Source organism: Arachis ipaensis, chromosome B01, assembly GCF_000816755.2.
Source record: "Arachis ipaensis cultivar K30076 chromosome B01, Araip1.1, whole genome shotgun sequence".
Taxonomy (NCBI): Eukaryota; Viridiplantae; Streptophyta; class Magnoliopsida; order Fabales; family Fabaceae; genus Arachis; species Arachis ipaensis.
In genome coordinates this window covers 85,671,207-85,686,825 of record NC_029785.2, presented here as the reverse complement: position 1 = coordinate 85,686,825, position 15,619 = coordinate 85,671,207, and the positions used below count along the sequence as shown (strand labels likewise).

Sequence of the window (15,619 nt, the reverse complement as noted above, 5' to 3'; positions counted from 1 at the left end):
TTGAATTCTGCCTTAAATAGCCTTAGAAATAAGTTGGATCTGGGCCTGGGAAGCCCAGAAGTTGCCCCCAGCAGATTGCCTTAAAGTGATTCACGTGCGAGCACCGACGCGTACGCGTGGGTCACACGTACGCGTCGCTTGACAATTTGCTATCCACGCGTACGCGTCATGTACACATACGCATCGCCATGCGACCTCATATTCCACGTGTGCGCGCCTGCTGCGCGTGCGCGTCGATCTCAGCATCCCAAATCCTTGTTTCTTCATGAGTTCTCCTCTTGCATGCTTTTCCTCTCCATCCCTTTGATCCATTCCTAGCCTTTCCATCCTGAATTCACTAACAAACATATCAAGGCATCTAGCGGAATCAAAGATGAATCAAAATTAGCAATTAAGGGCCTAAAAAGCATGTTTTCACACTTAAGCACAAATTAGGAGACAATCATGAAACCATGCTATTTCCTTGGATAAATCTGAGAAAAGGTGATAAAATCTCCTAAATTAAGCACAAGATAAACCCTAATAATGGGGTTTATCAATCACTAAATTATTAGTAGCATCGACAGGTGTGCTAATCTGGTTTTGGATTTGTTTACTGATTTGACAGAACTGATTTTCAAATTGTGCTTGAAATGGCTTTCTAAATCGACTAGACATGGCTTTTAGAGTGTATGACACAATACATGATTTTTGATTACCCTAATTTTGAATACGTGACATATTATTGGGATTATGACAATTCTTGGAAAATGGATTTTCTCATTGAGAAACTGAATTGGATTTTTGAACTTAACCTCTTTGATTAATTGATAGACCAAGACATTTTCGGTAGGTTAATAAAAGAGAAATCGAGGAGCCGAGACATCGAAAATCGGTTACTTTAGATTCATCGTGAACAGATCTTTGCAATCTTTAGAATTAGATCAACAAGGTTTGATTTGTCTGAGAGCATGAGCATCTTCGAAATCCTAGACATTCACCACCATTGATTTCTTCCAATTCAACAAGCACTGTCCGAAGCATTCAACTTTCAAGTTTCTAAGCTTTCAAGCATTCAAGGGTCTTCAACAATCACTAACTCCAAGTTCTATTGATCAAATTAGCAATTCTATTCGATATTTGCCTGCTCAATCCTTTAATCCTTGCGAGAACAATATCCACTTACCGTGGTATTATTTGAACGATCCGGTGATTAATTGAGATTGACGTCATACGTTGGGTTAAATTGCTAAATTAGATCCTGTTTGCTTTGTTTTCATTCTAGTTTTATTTCCTTTTCATTATTAGGGTTTCATTTTTGTTTACTTCCTTTACATTATTATGTTTTTATTTTTGTTTTAACTCCTTTTCATTATTAGGGTTTCGTTTTGTTTCTTTCTTTTTATTCAAGCACGGTACTTCCAAATTACATTTGGTGTTGCTGTTTTGTCTTGTTAATTTAGTTTTTTATTGCTTCAATTTTTGTTTCTTTGCACTGGTGCCTTTAATTTTCCTTTTTATGTACAAGGAAGTGATGGACCATATGAACACAATCCTTACTCTCAGCAAGTGTATGTTTCAACAAGTTTCCTTACTCACAACACAAGTAAAACAATTGCATGCTTCACAAGCCTCTGGCTATGACTTTTATGGAGGAGCATACATGGGTTATGCCTCAAAGTAGGGGAGTAACCCCAATCCCCTCAGACAGAGGAATTACTATATTGATGATTGGTCTGGCCAAAGCTAGAGGTACTCCAATTTCTTCTACCAATAGCAAGTGGAGTTAATGCAACCATAAAATTCTTTTGAGCTTGCTATAGAAAGTTTGTCTCAATCCACTCAAGAGTTTTCTCAAGAAACTCAAGATTTCATTTAAGAAACAAGAACAAACTTCAAAAATCAAGAAACCCCCTTCAATAATTTGGAGAAGTAATTGGAGTTGATTGCCAAGAAAGTGGCAGAGGAACAGGCATATTCCTTCCCAAGAGAAACAGTGCAACTTCCTACAAAAGAATGTAAGATAACTGCTAAGTTTGTTCAAGAAATTCAAGAATTCATGCAAAAAACAAGAAAAAACATTAGAAATCAAGAAGCATCCATCAAAAGTTTAGAGGTGCAATTGGGACAAATTGCTAAGCAATTGGCAGAGAAGCAAGCAAATTCCTCTCCAAGTGACACAGTGTCTAATCCTAGAGAGGAATGCAAGGCCACCAACCTGAGGAGTCTATATCCCAGTTCATACCTAATGATCCGAGAAGTTCTCAAAGGAGAAGCCATTGAGAACTCTCCACAACACTCAATTTTTGAAGAAAAGGGAATGAGCCCCACAATATCCATGAACAAAATATCACTGGAAAAAGATTAGAAATGTGTAGATCAAGCACATAGAAGACCTAATCCCACAACAAATGAAGTTGTTCACAAAGAGGTTGTAATATTGTGGGAGACAACCCAGTCAATGAGTACTTTCTTCTCTTCTCCATTAAATTTCTTTCTTTTAATTAATTGGAAAAAGATAAAAAAATGTTTTAATGAATAACTTATATCTTAGTTAATTTCTACTTTCGAACATAGTTCTCATTATCAATTTTAATTTTCAAAATTGGTTTTCAAAAGTTTTCGCTACCATCGTTGTTTTCTTCTTCTGCATTCATTCTTCATATTTTGTTTATGTTTTCTTTTATTCAAAAAATAAACTCATGCATGCATCACGTAACATAATATGTACTTAGCATTCTATGTTTCTCTATACTCTTCACAACTTTATCATATGATCAAATCCTAAGTTTAGTGTTCACCAATCTGTATATGGCCAAACTCTAAGTTTGGTGCTGTAACTAAGACCAAGAATGAGGATGAAGAGGGCAACAAAGAACAATGAATGAATCTAATAACAATTGTGTATGGTGGTTAGTAATTCTTTCGTTCCTTAATTTTTCTTTGTTTTCATTTTTCTTTTCCTTTCTTTGTATCGTGTCTGTTTCTTTGTTTTATTTTATCCATGCCTATCACTAAACTTGCCCTCAGAACCTTCTAATTACATGAAAAGAGTTGTTTTGATGGAAAAAAATTGAATCTATTAAATAAAGTCCGGTTATATAAAGTGGTGGTCTATGAATTATGATTGTATTCCATGGAATGTGATAACAAGTAAATAGTCTTGAATGAAAGGGAATAATCATTCTTCATGAATAGAGGTTTAGAGAAGTATTATAAGATCTCTGAACAAACAAAAAGATCCTTGAATTGAAATTTAACTGAAAAAGAAAGAAAAAGAAAGAGAGACAAGAAATAGCAAGAAAATAATGAAAAATGGAAAGATCAAAAGAAAATCAAAGTTGCAAAGCTCTGAGAATCAATGGATAAAGAGTCCAGTTATGTGTTTATGGTGTTGATTGTCAAAGGAAAGTCTTAGGTGATTAGATCCAAGGGGTGCTTCATCACCCGGTAACTTAGGCCAACTGGTTTGGGATTATCGATCGAAAGCCCACAATTAAGAGCCACCTTGAGACAAAATATTTAGAAGTCCAAAGAGGCTCTAGACATCGATGTTTGGAAATTCAAGTCTTTAGCTATATGCTTGTGGTGCAACTGTGTCAAGGAGATGCTTGGTTAATTAGATCCGAGGGGTACTTTATCAATCGGTAACCAGAGCCAATTGGTTTAGGATTATCAATTGAAAGCCCACTATCAAAAGTTTTGCTTGAGATAAAGCACTAAGAGTTGATAACTTCAATAATCTCTCTCAGTTAAAAAGAAGAAACCAAAAGATCCAAGGATCAATAAAAACCCAAGAAAATAAAGGTCTCATAAGTAAGAAGAGATTTCATTTATGATCATAAGGTGAGTAAATCCCATTATCAACATGGACATGAGCTTTAAAGAGATTCAATTTTTTTCTTTTCTTTTTGCTTGAGGACAAGCAAAATTTTAAGTTTAGTGTTGTGATGCGTCCGCAACCTTAGTAGTTTTTCTTGCATTATTTTCTTATTTTCTTAGATTAGTCACAGTTTGTTCCTCTAATCTAATCACTTTTAAGTATCTTTTGCTACTAAGGTATTTGCTAAGTATTTTCAAGGAAACATGATTAAAAGAAAGTGAAATCAAGTAGAAAAGGAAGCATTTTCAAAGAGGTAAGCATTGCATGAAGAATCAAGAGGCAACCAAAAGAGACTCAAGCCATGCAGAGCCATGCAAGCAAGCAAAGAGCAAGGTGTACCATGTAACAGACTTACAATCAGAATGTTACGCTTCTGGCTGCGCTACTCTGATAGAACGGATATTACAACTATTTTAAATATACATTTACATAGTAGGAGCCTTTGACTGAAAATCGCATCGACTTTTCTTTGAAAAAAACAGAGATACTTTTTCTTCTATATGTACATACACACATACAAGCATATATGTATATACAAAGCCATCAAATCAAACACTCCTATCCCACTTGACAAAAATGTAATAATAATGGCGATGAAAAATTAATAACTAAGATCATACATCAAAGAAAAGCATGATCAAAAGCTTAGTAAAATCTTCATCGGTTTCCTCGTTAATAAACTCCAATTTTGTGGTTTATCTTATGCTAATTTAGGGTGATTTTATCAACTATTCACACACTTATTGTAAGACCCCTAATTTTTAAAAGTTATTGAATAAATTATTTATCATCTATTATATTTATTTAAGAATATATTTTTAGAGATGTTTATATATAAGTCGAGTAAATTCTTATTTATTATTTAGAGTTTTTATAGTTGAAAAATAGTGAATATTTCATATGTCTTAATTTTAAATATTTAGATTTTTAATCTTATTTTATAAATAAAAAAGAATTAATTTACTTATCTCTGATTTTTATTAAAATAGTATTTAACTAAATATAATTTACCAATTTGGTAATTAAAAAGTATTTTAAGGATGAATACTTTAAATTTAATTTGATTTTTAATTATTATTTTATCTTTTATTTATTTTATAAAAATTACACTACTATCCCTATTTTTAATAAAAATACCTAAACTAACCCACACCACCCCAAACCCTAACACTACACTCACTCACTCACCCTCGCACACGGTCTGTGACCCACACACAATACACACAACCAACCAGCCACTGAAACCAAAAGAAGAAAAGAAAAAAAAGAAAAAAAAGAAAGGGAAAGGGAGAAGAAGGGGGGATCCGAGGAAGAGAGGGAGAACGTTGAGGAGGGGGAGAGCATTGTCGGCAGAGGAAGACGGAGGAGAAGTCGCTACTGTCCAGCTCGCCATCGCGCCTTACCCTGCCTCGCATCGCCACTGCACTATGCGTCGCCACCGATCTGCCTTGAAGCCACCGTTGCGATTTAAAACTGAGGAGAGAGAGACAGCCGCGTGAGGAGGAGGCGTCGGCATCTCGCCGTCGCCGCTGCTCCACCATAGGAGCCGCCGTCGAAGCTGAGTCATGGAGAAAGAGGGTTCACGAGTTAGAGGCCTGCGAGCCTGGAACCACCATGTCCAGTCACTCCTGGGAAGCCACCGCCGTCGTCCAAGCTCGTCGCCGCCTCTGCCCAGCACTGCCACAAGTGATAGGTTGTCAGAAAATGCCGCTGCATCACCGGGATCCACTACCGGTAAGGGTCTTGTTATTAGATTCTGTCCTTTTTGAATCCTGGGAACACCATAGTCACTACATGTTGCTACAGCCGCTGTCAGAGTCGCGTGGAAGGAGGATGAGCTGGGTGTCGCTGCCCCTTGCCTCTGCCGCCAGAGAGCGCCGCTGAATCCTCTGGCTTGGTGAGCATATTTGGTTCGAGAAGCCTTTTTGTCGCTGTTCTGTTATCTCATGCTGAGGTGTTGCGATGTTGTCTATCATAGGGTTGAGTATCGGTGCTTGCATGTCGTGTTCGGAGTTTTCAGCTACTTTGTTATGCTATTTCAGTTGGTATTTAAGTTTCAAAAACCCTTGCGTTAGTTTTCTATCGTGTTTGGTTATAGATTCTGTGGTCTGGTAACATAGGTTCGAGTTCTGAATATTTCATGTTGTATAACATTGCTATGGTTGCTAAAAGAATGGTTTGAGCTGAGATTTGCGGCTTTCGTTGACCGCGAGCCGAGAGAAAGGACTTTTTTGTGATGCGTTCGGTTATGGGATTCGACTTATCAAGGTAGGGGTGATTTTCTAAAACAGCTTATTTTATAATTTGGAATTGTTATAAATGGATATGGATGTGATAAATACAATTTCTGGTGATTATATACGTCTTATGAATTGTTTGAATTGTCTTGGGTGGATATGATTGACTGTTTGATTGAAATATTGTTTGATTTTGTTAAATTGGGGATTTCTGGTTGGATGGATATTGAAATGATTTCCATATCTGAAAATCTGAATTTTGTTTATTGGAAACTGATTTGGGTTTGAACCCGTTGAAAGGGATTGAGGAATGGTTCAGTTAGGACCCGAAGAGGGTGGCAAAGTCCAAGTTTTAGGGGAGAAGCTGCCAGATTTTCTAGAAAATATGAAACCTTGTTGAAATGTTATTTAGAAAAGTTTAATTTTGAGCAATCATATTATTTGATTTATTAAGGAAATAGTTATGCTTTGAATTCAATTTATTTGACAAAAACATGTCTTAAGTTTGATTTATTCAGAATAGAATTACTTTACGATTTTAAAGCACTTATGGAAAGTATTATGTTTTAAGGTCAATTTTGTATATAAAAAGGGACTTTGATTGAGTGATGTCATTTTGTGATGTTTCTGGAAAAGATTGAAAAAATTGGTTTCAAGAATAAAATTAAGATTAATATTGGATTCGAATTTGGTTCAGAACTTCTGATTTCTATGATTTGGTTTTAAATGGGTTTAGAAACTTCCTTTGTATAAATTAAATTAAGAAAACAATGATTTTTTAAGAGTCTTTACGGAATATAAGAAAATGAGGCCGGTTATTTTTCCCTAAAGTCTTGAGACCTTGCTGTAAATTTCAATTAATAACTTTTGATTTTAAAGCAATTGAGCAAATGATTTGAAAATGAGTGATTTTCAGTCTTTCAAGAAGAGATTTTGAATTTGGCTTGGTTACAAAGTTCTTTGAAAGTTTTGAAAAGAAAATTTACTTAAGAAAAGTGGTTCTTGGCAAGATGTGAACTGAATACGTTTGTGATTTGAAAGTGGGCCAAGAATGATTTTTGAAATAAGATTTTGAGTCTGATTGACGGTGAATGATATGATGTTTGCTGATTGAAATGAGATGGAATGAATAAGTGTATGTTTGAGATTGAATAAATGTATGTTTTGAGATACATGGGTGGTAGCAAGGATGGTGGTTCGTCCCGCTTACTCCAGGTTAATGTTTGAGAATTGATAATGATCATGCTTGATTTAAATTGAACAAAAGTATGTTTGTGATGCTTGGGTAGTAACAAGGATGGTGGTTCATCCCCCTTGCTCCAGGTTGAGCTATTAAACACCCGCCTGGGTAGTAGCCGCAGTAGTGGGTATTCCACTGGCTCTAAGTTGAGCGGGTAGTAGTAAGGGGGTTGTAGCTCAAGTCCACTTGCTCCGCGATGGATGTTTCAGTCCATGGTTAGCTACTAGGATGTGTCGGGTTGGCTATATAACCGATGGATGATATCATCAGCCATAGGATAGGCATTCATCATATGCACTTGTATGCTTTGTTTGAGTTTGAATTGGTTTGGGTCTGCCTAATTGCTTAACTGTTATTAACTGCTATTTGAGCTATATGCTGTAACTGTAATCTATACCTATGTTTTCCTTGTATGTTTTTCCTGTGTATGTTTCTGTGGTAGTACCTTTGAGTTTGGATATTGATGATGAGATGATGATTTGGTCGTGGAATTGTTTGAGTCGCTGAGTTAAAGTCTGTGATTGGTTTCTAAATGATTTATTAGGAAAGTATGAAAGATCAAGCTGGTTCAGCATAGACTTAATGAACCTATGTTTGGAACAGATTGGTCATTCATACTGTAAGGAAACTTTTAATTTTCTTTTATAGGAAAAAACTGTGTTTAGGATTTCTGGATACTTAATCACTGAGTTTGAAAGACAGTTTTCCTACTAAATATCTTCTTATAACAAATTCTGAAAATCTGAGGTGAGACCATGTGGTTAGGTTCTCACCCCTCTATAGACTTCTCTTTTTAGGAAACGAACAAAGAAGCTTATGAAGAGTAGTTGAGTTTAGCTTCTGCGATTGAAGATGTTTTAGTTTAGTTATTATTACTTTTCCCTCGCCATTAATATTATAACTTTTGCAAGAGGGATAGAAGTTTTGTTATGTGAAGTTTGTATTTTGGTATGATGTATATATATATATATATATATATATATAAATATTTTAAAAGTCGTCGTAATACCTGAGCTATCAGAGTGGCGCAGCCGGAAGTGTGACATTTGATAGTTAGGGTGTTACATTATGGTATCAGAGCGGTCCTTCCTGTAGAGCCTGAGGAATGGACCGACTATGCTTCAATTGCATACTCTGAGCGTCTGTCATATAATAGGTCTTGTTCTGGTAACGAGAATTAGAGCTTTATGCACACGACGGTCTATTGATTAATACCATTAGTCTTGCATTGTATAATTTCTAGTATTAAGTTTGGCTAGGAGCGTTAGAAATTAACTTTGAAGATAAATCCGTTTCGGCGTATAATCCTTTATTCGTGCTTAGTTTTATCTCCTTCTCTATCAATTGCATTGGAATTCCTTATTTATTATTTCCTTCATGAAATGTGATTGATTCAATTGCCAACTTTATGTTACCATTCATACACTGTCTTTGCTTAGTTCTGTATCCAGTTGTTGCTTGAAACTTTTGAGATATTTACCCTTATCACTGTTAATAGCCATCTTTATGAATTTTATACTCCTCGACTTGATCTTGAATTTGTTTTGGTGCCATAAATGACTTACAGATCTCTAGAAACATTAACCATTGATTTTAGCTACCCTCACTTATGGCTTTGTGTTCCTTTCTAACTGTTATCAACGGATGTGCTATGAATCGTGCCACGTTATGTGATGTATCAGTAGTCTTTCTTTTCTTCATCTTGAAATCACCTGCTTCACTACTTTTTCAAAAGCAATTTGAATTTTCTTACGCATAACTTAGTTGATAGTGCCCTTAGTTTCCCCTTTTGATTCCTGCAATGTGGTCATTGATTTCGGATTCCTCTACATGAGCTAAGAAACCCTTTAAGTGAGTTGAACCTCCACCGCTGCGATACACAACAATTTATTTAATTCTTTCAAAATCTTTGTTTTAGACTTTTCTAAAGAAGTTTTGATTTGATTTGCTTTCTATTTGATCGTGTTCCTTACAGTTTGCTTGAATCTTTTGGAATATCCTTATTAAGAAACACACGCACAATCCTTTAATCTTAAGTCGTTCGTACCTTAAGAGTTACTATTCGTAGTGACCTAATTATACGGTTTGATTCTTCTGCTCCATGTTTTGTATCTTATTTGTATCTTGCTCTGTTGTGACGCTTTGTGACTTATAGTATACTCTTTGAATTCCTACTTAGGATTTTTAAAGAAGTTTCATTTTTATTCTTCTCTGCCAGATTATGCCCACAACTAGTCTTTGAAAGTCTCGAAAAAGATTGTTTTTACTTTTGTATGTACTTATAGGGATTCTGAAACAAAAGAAAAAAAATTAAACTTTTATGTGGTTTGAATACAACTTAAAATTTTTTCCAACCACACTACAGTTTTCTATGTATATTCTTATTTGATTATGTACTTGATTATCTTCCAAGGTTCTCAAAGAAAGATTTTGCAATTGTCCTAGTTAATTTTTGTTTTACAAGCTTTTTTATATTTTATTTTGACTTAAATTTGTCTTGGCATAATGCAACTTCTTTTTGGAAAAAGTTTGTCTGATATCATTCTTTGAGAAGGTGAAATGATTTACTTAGTTTTTTCCATTGTTAAAGGATGCCCTATTAAAGTGTGTACCATATCATCCTCTTAAAATCTTGTGAACATTGTCTTGATTTCAGTTATCTTCTCCTTGCGAACTTTGTATGTCCTTTATTCATCTTAAACTCGTTTTGACTGAATATGTTAACTCTTCTTATGATTCCTTTCAAAGTTCCTTGATTCGGATTTCCTCGGAAAGGTGTGAATTGACATTCCTTCTGGAACATTTCATTGTTGTTGTAAATCTCTATTTAATTGCGGCTCTACTCATCCTCTCGACTTCATGCAAATTTTGTCCTTGTCGTTTGATTTGCTCTTCCGTGTGGTATCCCTCTAAGTAAACTCGACTTCGTTCAGTGTCATGTGCAACCCCTAGACATGGGTAATAGTATGTTAGTTCGCTAATACACAGCTTGTTGACACGGAGTTGAATTTGGCGAGTTTGAAAATGCCGCAGGTTATGATACTTAAATTTGGCGAAGAAGTACGACCGAGAAGATGTCTCAGTAGCTTAATGCGTATAGGACGATGACTCATGATAAGTAGTTAAGTGATCGAGTAACGTGAGATAGCGGTATTGCACTGATGTGTTTGAGCACGTGTCAAATTGCTAAGCTTCTGAAATAATAAAATCAATTTTTAGATTGCCGCTTGACGACGAATGAGTCCAAAACCTTGATTGAGTTTGTTGAAAGTCAAAGTTAATAGTCGAGCGTGGATAAATATAAGAGTTCGAAAGGAATGAAAGTTGAAGCTCTAAAATTGGTACGAGGCTTGTGCGTAAACGTTGTCCTATTTGCTTACGTCAGCCTGTTTTTAAACTTTTGCTACCTAGATACCCCTTTGTTTTTGCAAACACCTAACTAGAACACTTGCACCTTCTTGTGCTTCAAGTTTTGGTAAGATCCTAGCCACATGTGACATCTTTATTTGGAACCATCTTGTAACTTTTGCTTTAGACCACACTTTTTCCTTACACCTAAGTTTTCATGAGATTTTCGGTATTTGGAAAATTATATACATATATATGCCAAGACTTTTGTTTTCTAAAGTATACGAAAGTAAAGTATTCAAAACTATTTTAGTATTTTGTGTATTACGTTAATTTTCGAGGACAAAAATTTTTATAAGTGGGGTAGGATGTAAGACCCCTAATTTTTAAAAGTTATTGAATAAATTATTTATGATCTATTATATTTATTTAAGAATATATTTTTAGGGATTTTTATAAATAAGTCGAGTAAATTCTTATTTATTATTTAGAGTTCTTATAGTTGAAAAATAGTGAATATTTCATATGTCTTAATTTTAAATATTTAGATTTTTAATCTTATTTTATAAATAAAAAAGAATTAATTTACTTATCTCTAATTTTTATTAAAATAGTATTTAACTATTAGATAGTTAGGGTGTTAAACTTATTCCTTGAAATTGTCATGTTTTTATGATTCCTTTGTAATTGAGCTTGAATGATAAAAGTATGCTTTTTGATGCTTAAATAGGTTGATTTTATTTCACTATTTCATTCCATTGTTGCCTTGGTGTGTGCGTTCAAGTATTAAAGGTTATACAAGTCAAAAATGGTATGGAAAGTGAAAAGGAAGCATGCTTGGATGAGGAATCATAAAGAAAATTGGTGCTTTAAAGTTTTGCTATCTCGCGTACGCAAGCATTCTAGCTACATACGCGATCCAGTCATGCACCTTCACGTACGCAAGCATTCTGGTTGCGTACGTGACCTTGTTCGAGCGTCCTCCCATACGCGAGCATACTGGCCGCGTATGCAAGAAGATAAAAATGTGCCTCATTAATGAGAGCACGTGACTCACGATTTTAGGAGGATTTTGGACCCCTTTACAAGCCTAATCTGATTCAAAATGAAGAGAAGATGATGTGGGATCAACCAATATAGAAGACACTACATTCACAATAGGGATTTAGAGAGTTTTTGACATAGTTTTATGTTTATGTTTTCCTAGAGGAAGAAACTCTCACTTCTCTCTATGCTTTAGTTTATTTTGATTATCTCTTATTTGAATTTTTGAATTGGAACTTGTTAATTCTACTTCTATTGTCTTAATTTTAATCTTTTTAGTTCTAATTCTCATTAGTTCTTTTGTTAGTGTTATGTTCTTCTCTTCTCCTTAGTTTCTTTTATTTCTCATTTTTGTGAACCTTGTCAAATTTGAATTCACTTTAATGCATTGATGTTTTCTATGTTTTATGCTTGTAGTTAAGTTGATATTATTGAATGTTGTTAGTTGCTAGCATTAATTTCTAGTTAATTTTGTAATTTTCCTATGTCTCCAACTAGTGCCACCAAGTGTTTGACAAAATGTTTTCACTAGCTATGGAGTAGTTTTCTTTACTCTTGGCCTAGGTGAATGAAATTGAGTAACCTTGAGTCATTGGGTCTAATTGAATTGATGATTTGGAGCCACTTATTGATCAAATTGATGTCCATTAACACTATCCTACTACTAAGTTAATTAGTAGCTAGGTTGGAACTTATAGTTGATGTTGATTAAGCCTATTTGACTTACTTCAAGTATAGAGGTAGAGTTAATGGGTTTGGTCCCTCTTAATTGTCAATATATGGTTATTAGACAAGGATAATGATCTCAATTCTCACACCTAGCCAAGAGTTCTTTTTCACTTAATTGAAACAACAAAAATCTCAATTGCTTAATTCTTGCCTTAGTTATTTTTAGTAGTTTAATTAGTTCTAGAATAGAATTAGATTCATATATTGCCTTGTTAATTTGCTATTCATTTAGATATTGCTTGCTTTGTTTAGATTTAGTTCTTGTTAGTTAAGTTTCTTGCATGCTAAGTTTATTAGTTTAATTTCTTGCTTATGACTTTCAATCCCGGAATTCTAACCAACTTTAATTCAGACGCTTGCCCATTCTCTTGAGGACGAACCAGGAGTAATACGCTCGGTTATTTTTAGTGGGTTGAACTTGTGACAACTAATCAAAACTTCGATGGCGAGAGTTATTTATTGGTTGGGGCTATACTAGCAAAGGGATTACTTTGTGAAATTCCTAACCGGCGAATTACCCGACATCAAGTTTTTGCCGCCGTTGCCGGGGAATGGTTGAAATGTGTGCTTTAAAGTTAGTTATATGAATATGTGGATAGTGTAAATAGTTTATTTTCTTTAGTTAGTTTTTATTTTTTTATTTTAGATCGTTTTAATGCATGAGCTTATGGTTTCCAAGTTGAATGACTCGGTCACAGCTGGATCCTAATTTAGTGAATTCGATCCCGAACTTGAAAGAGCTTTAGTTCATATTTGACAAGCTAGGTGTAGGTTAGATTATACGGCTAGTGCATTGGCATCTCTTGAGGAACCTTCCGACACACTAGTCCAATCCAAGAGTGATCTAGAATCCACATTCAATGAAGAAACGTCTTTCTCCTCTATTGGAACTTCTGACATACCCTTGAGTACTGCAGTTGATAATCACATGGCGGAGCCTCGAAGGATCACCATGCATGAGCACCGAGCGCCAGATCTTGTTCTCCAACTATTACAAACACGGTATCTGAATCTTGATCCTAATTTTGAATTGAAGAATAGCTTGATCAACTTGTTGCCTAAGTACCATGGATTACCGGGCCAAGATCCTATTAGACACTTGAGGGATTTCCAAGTGGCTTATTCTATGGCTAGGAGACATGGTGCCGATGAGGTTACGATTATGGTCTTTGCCTTCCCCTTCTCTCTTGAGGGGCAAGCAAAGAAGTGGTTTTATTCTTAGCCTGATGAAGTAGTGTGATGAGTGGATATTTTATACGCTTTTTGGCATCATTTTCGTATAGTTTTTATTATGTTTTGTTTAAGTTTTATTATATTTTCATAGGTTTTAGTGAAAAATTCATATTTTTAGATTCTACTTTGAGTTTGTGTGTTTTATGATGATTTCAGGTATTTTCTGGCTGAAATTGAGGAGTTTTGGCAAAGTCTGATTTAGAGACAGAGAAAGGACTGCAAATGCTGTCAGATTCTAACCTCTATGCACTCGAAAGAGCATTTTTAGAGCTATAAAATTCCAAATGGTGCGCTCTTAACGGCTATGCAAAGCTAACATCTAGAGCTTTCTAGAAATATATAATAGTCTATACTTTGCTTTGGAAATAAAGGCCGAAAACTGGCATTCAATGCCAGCCACCAACCCCATTCCTGGTGTCCAATGCCCAAAAGGGAGCAGCTGGCATCCAACGCTCTTTCAGGAGTCCAAAGCTGGCATCCAACGCCCCAGAGGGAGTACCAACTCGTGGCTTCACTCAAACTCAGCCCAAACACTCACCAAGTGGGCCTAGAAAGTGGATTTTCGCACTACAGGACTAGTTTATCTTATTTCTTTAATCGAATAAATTACAATTTGTACCTATGAAAATTTAAAACACTGATGAATGTACTCATAAAAAAATGAAAGTAACTTTGTACCCATAAAAGATAGATTTTTACAGACAATATATGCAAACTTTACAAAATTATTTAAAATTCCCAATTTGCCCTTTAAATATAATCTAATTTTAATTTCAAATTTTATTTCCCATCTTCTCTTCCCCAATTCCAAACCCTACGTCCCTAGCATCACTCTCATCCCTTGCTACCACCATAGCCATCAACATCACCACCATTTCTGCTGCCATTATACTCAACCCCATCTTCATCATCGTTGTCTTCAATCTCTGCACCTCAACAACATCATTATCATCCCCCTTGTCTTCATCTATCTCTTCCCCAGACTCATTATCCTCTTCATCAATTATGTAAAAAAAAATTCAAACTTTGAAAAAAATCAGGTACCCCACAAATCAGTAACACAAAAAATCAAAGTGAAGGAGAAAAGGTCCCGCGATTGAGGAACGCGGATATGAATGCTGTTGGTAATATTTATTTGTCAAATAAACGTTCTAATTTTTAATAGCATCTCTCTCTTTCTCTGAATACAATTATTCAATTAAGCTAAGGAAACGAAGCACACATCTTTGTACAGAAGAGAGAGAGAACAAAAATAGCATAGAGACATAAGACATGTCTGCTTTTGATACCTTCAGTGTCGACTCCGATCACCACCAAAACCACGCCGACGAAGACAACTTCTTCAGATATGGTAGCTACTCTAGCTTCTCTGGCGGCAATGTCACTGTCGTTGACCATTGATGAGAGAACTTTTGCATGGTCTGGAAATTTGCGGATAAATCCTCGTTGCAAGTATAGTTTCTAAACCTTCAAAAGTTCTTTCATAAAAACGTTTGGTTGTCACAAGTAACAAACCCCTTTTTAAAATTGATAACCGAGTATTTAAACCTCGGGTCGTCTTCTCAAGGAATTGCAGGGAGGTATGTTCTTATTAGGGGTTATGAGTTTGTAAATTGGGGTTTTGAAGTTTGGGCGATGGGCACAGGTATATTTAAATGACAAGTAAAATAAATTAATAATAATAAAATCTCTTGGCAAGGTATGAAGAACTGGAAGTCCTATCTTGGTTATCCTTATCAATTGTAATGAGAATTGGATTTTTCTCCCACTTTGTTAACCTCTAACTATGAAGGTAAGTTAAGTGGATGAATTAATTTTTATTCCTTAGGTCCTAGTCTTTCCTTGGGAAAGGCTAGAGTTATTGGAACTCGAATTAATTCTTGAAGAATTCTAATTTTCAATCAACAATGAGTTTGATAACTCAAG

At 35.2% G+C, this 15,619-nt stretch overlaps 1 protein-coding gene across 1 annotated transcript; it reads left to right on the top strand.

Moving 5' to 3' along the window:
- LOC107618671 lies at positions 5,428–8,167 on the top strand. The gene is made up of 4 exons (XM_021110398.1): positions 5,428–5,596; positions 5,669–5,759; positions 5,841–5,903; positions 8,123–8,167. The coding sequence occupies exons 1-4, from the start codon at positions 5,428–5,430 to the stop codon at positions 8,157–8,159; spliced, it is 360 nt and encodes a 119-aa protein (XP_020966057.1). The 3' UTR covers positions 8,160–8,167.

What these genes read in the sequence shown, in the direction of transcription:
- LOC107618671 (XM_021110398.1), top strand. Translation starts at nt 5,428, where the DNA reads ATGGAGAAAGAGGGTTCACGAGTTAGAGGCCTGCGAGCCTGGAACCAC. An exon ending in ATCACCGGGATCCACTACCG is followed by an intron (nt 5,597 to 5,668) that starts GTAAGGGTCTTG and finishes ATGTTGCTACAG; the next exon opens with CCGCTGTCAGAGTCGCGTGG. An exon ending in TACTTTGTTATGCTATTTCA is followed by an intron (nt 5,904 to 8,122) that starts GTTGGTATTTAA and finishes ACCCCTCTATAG; the next exon opens with ACTTCTCTTTTTAGGAAACG.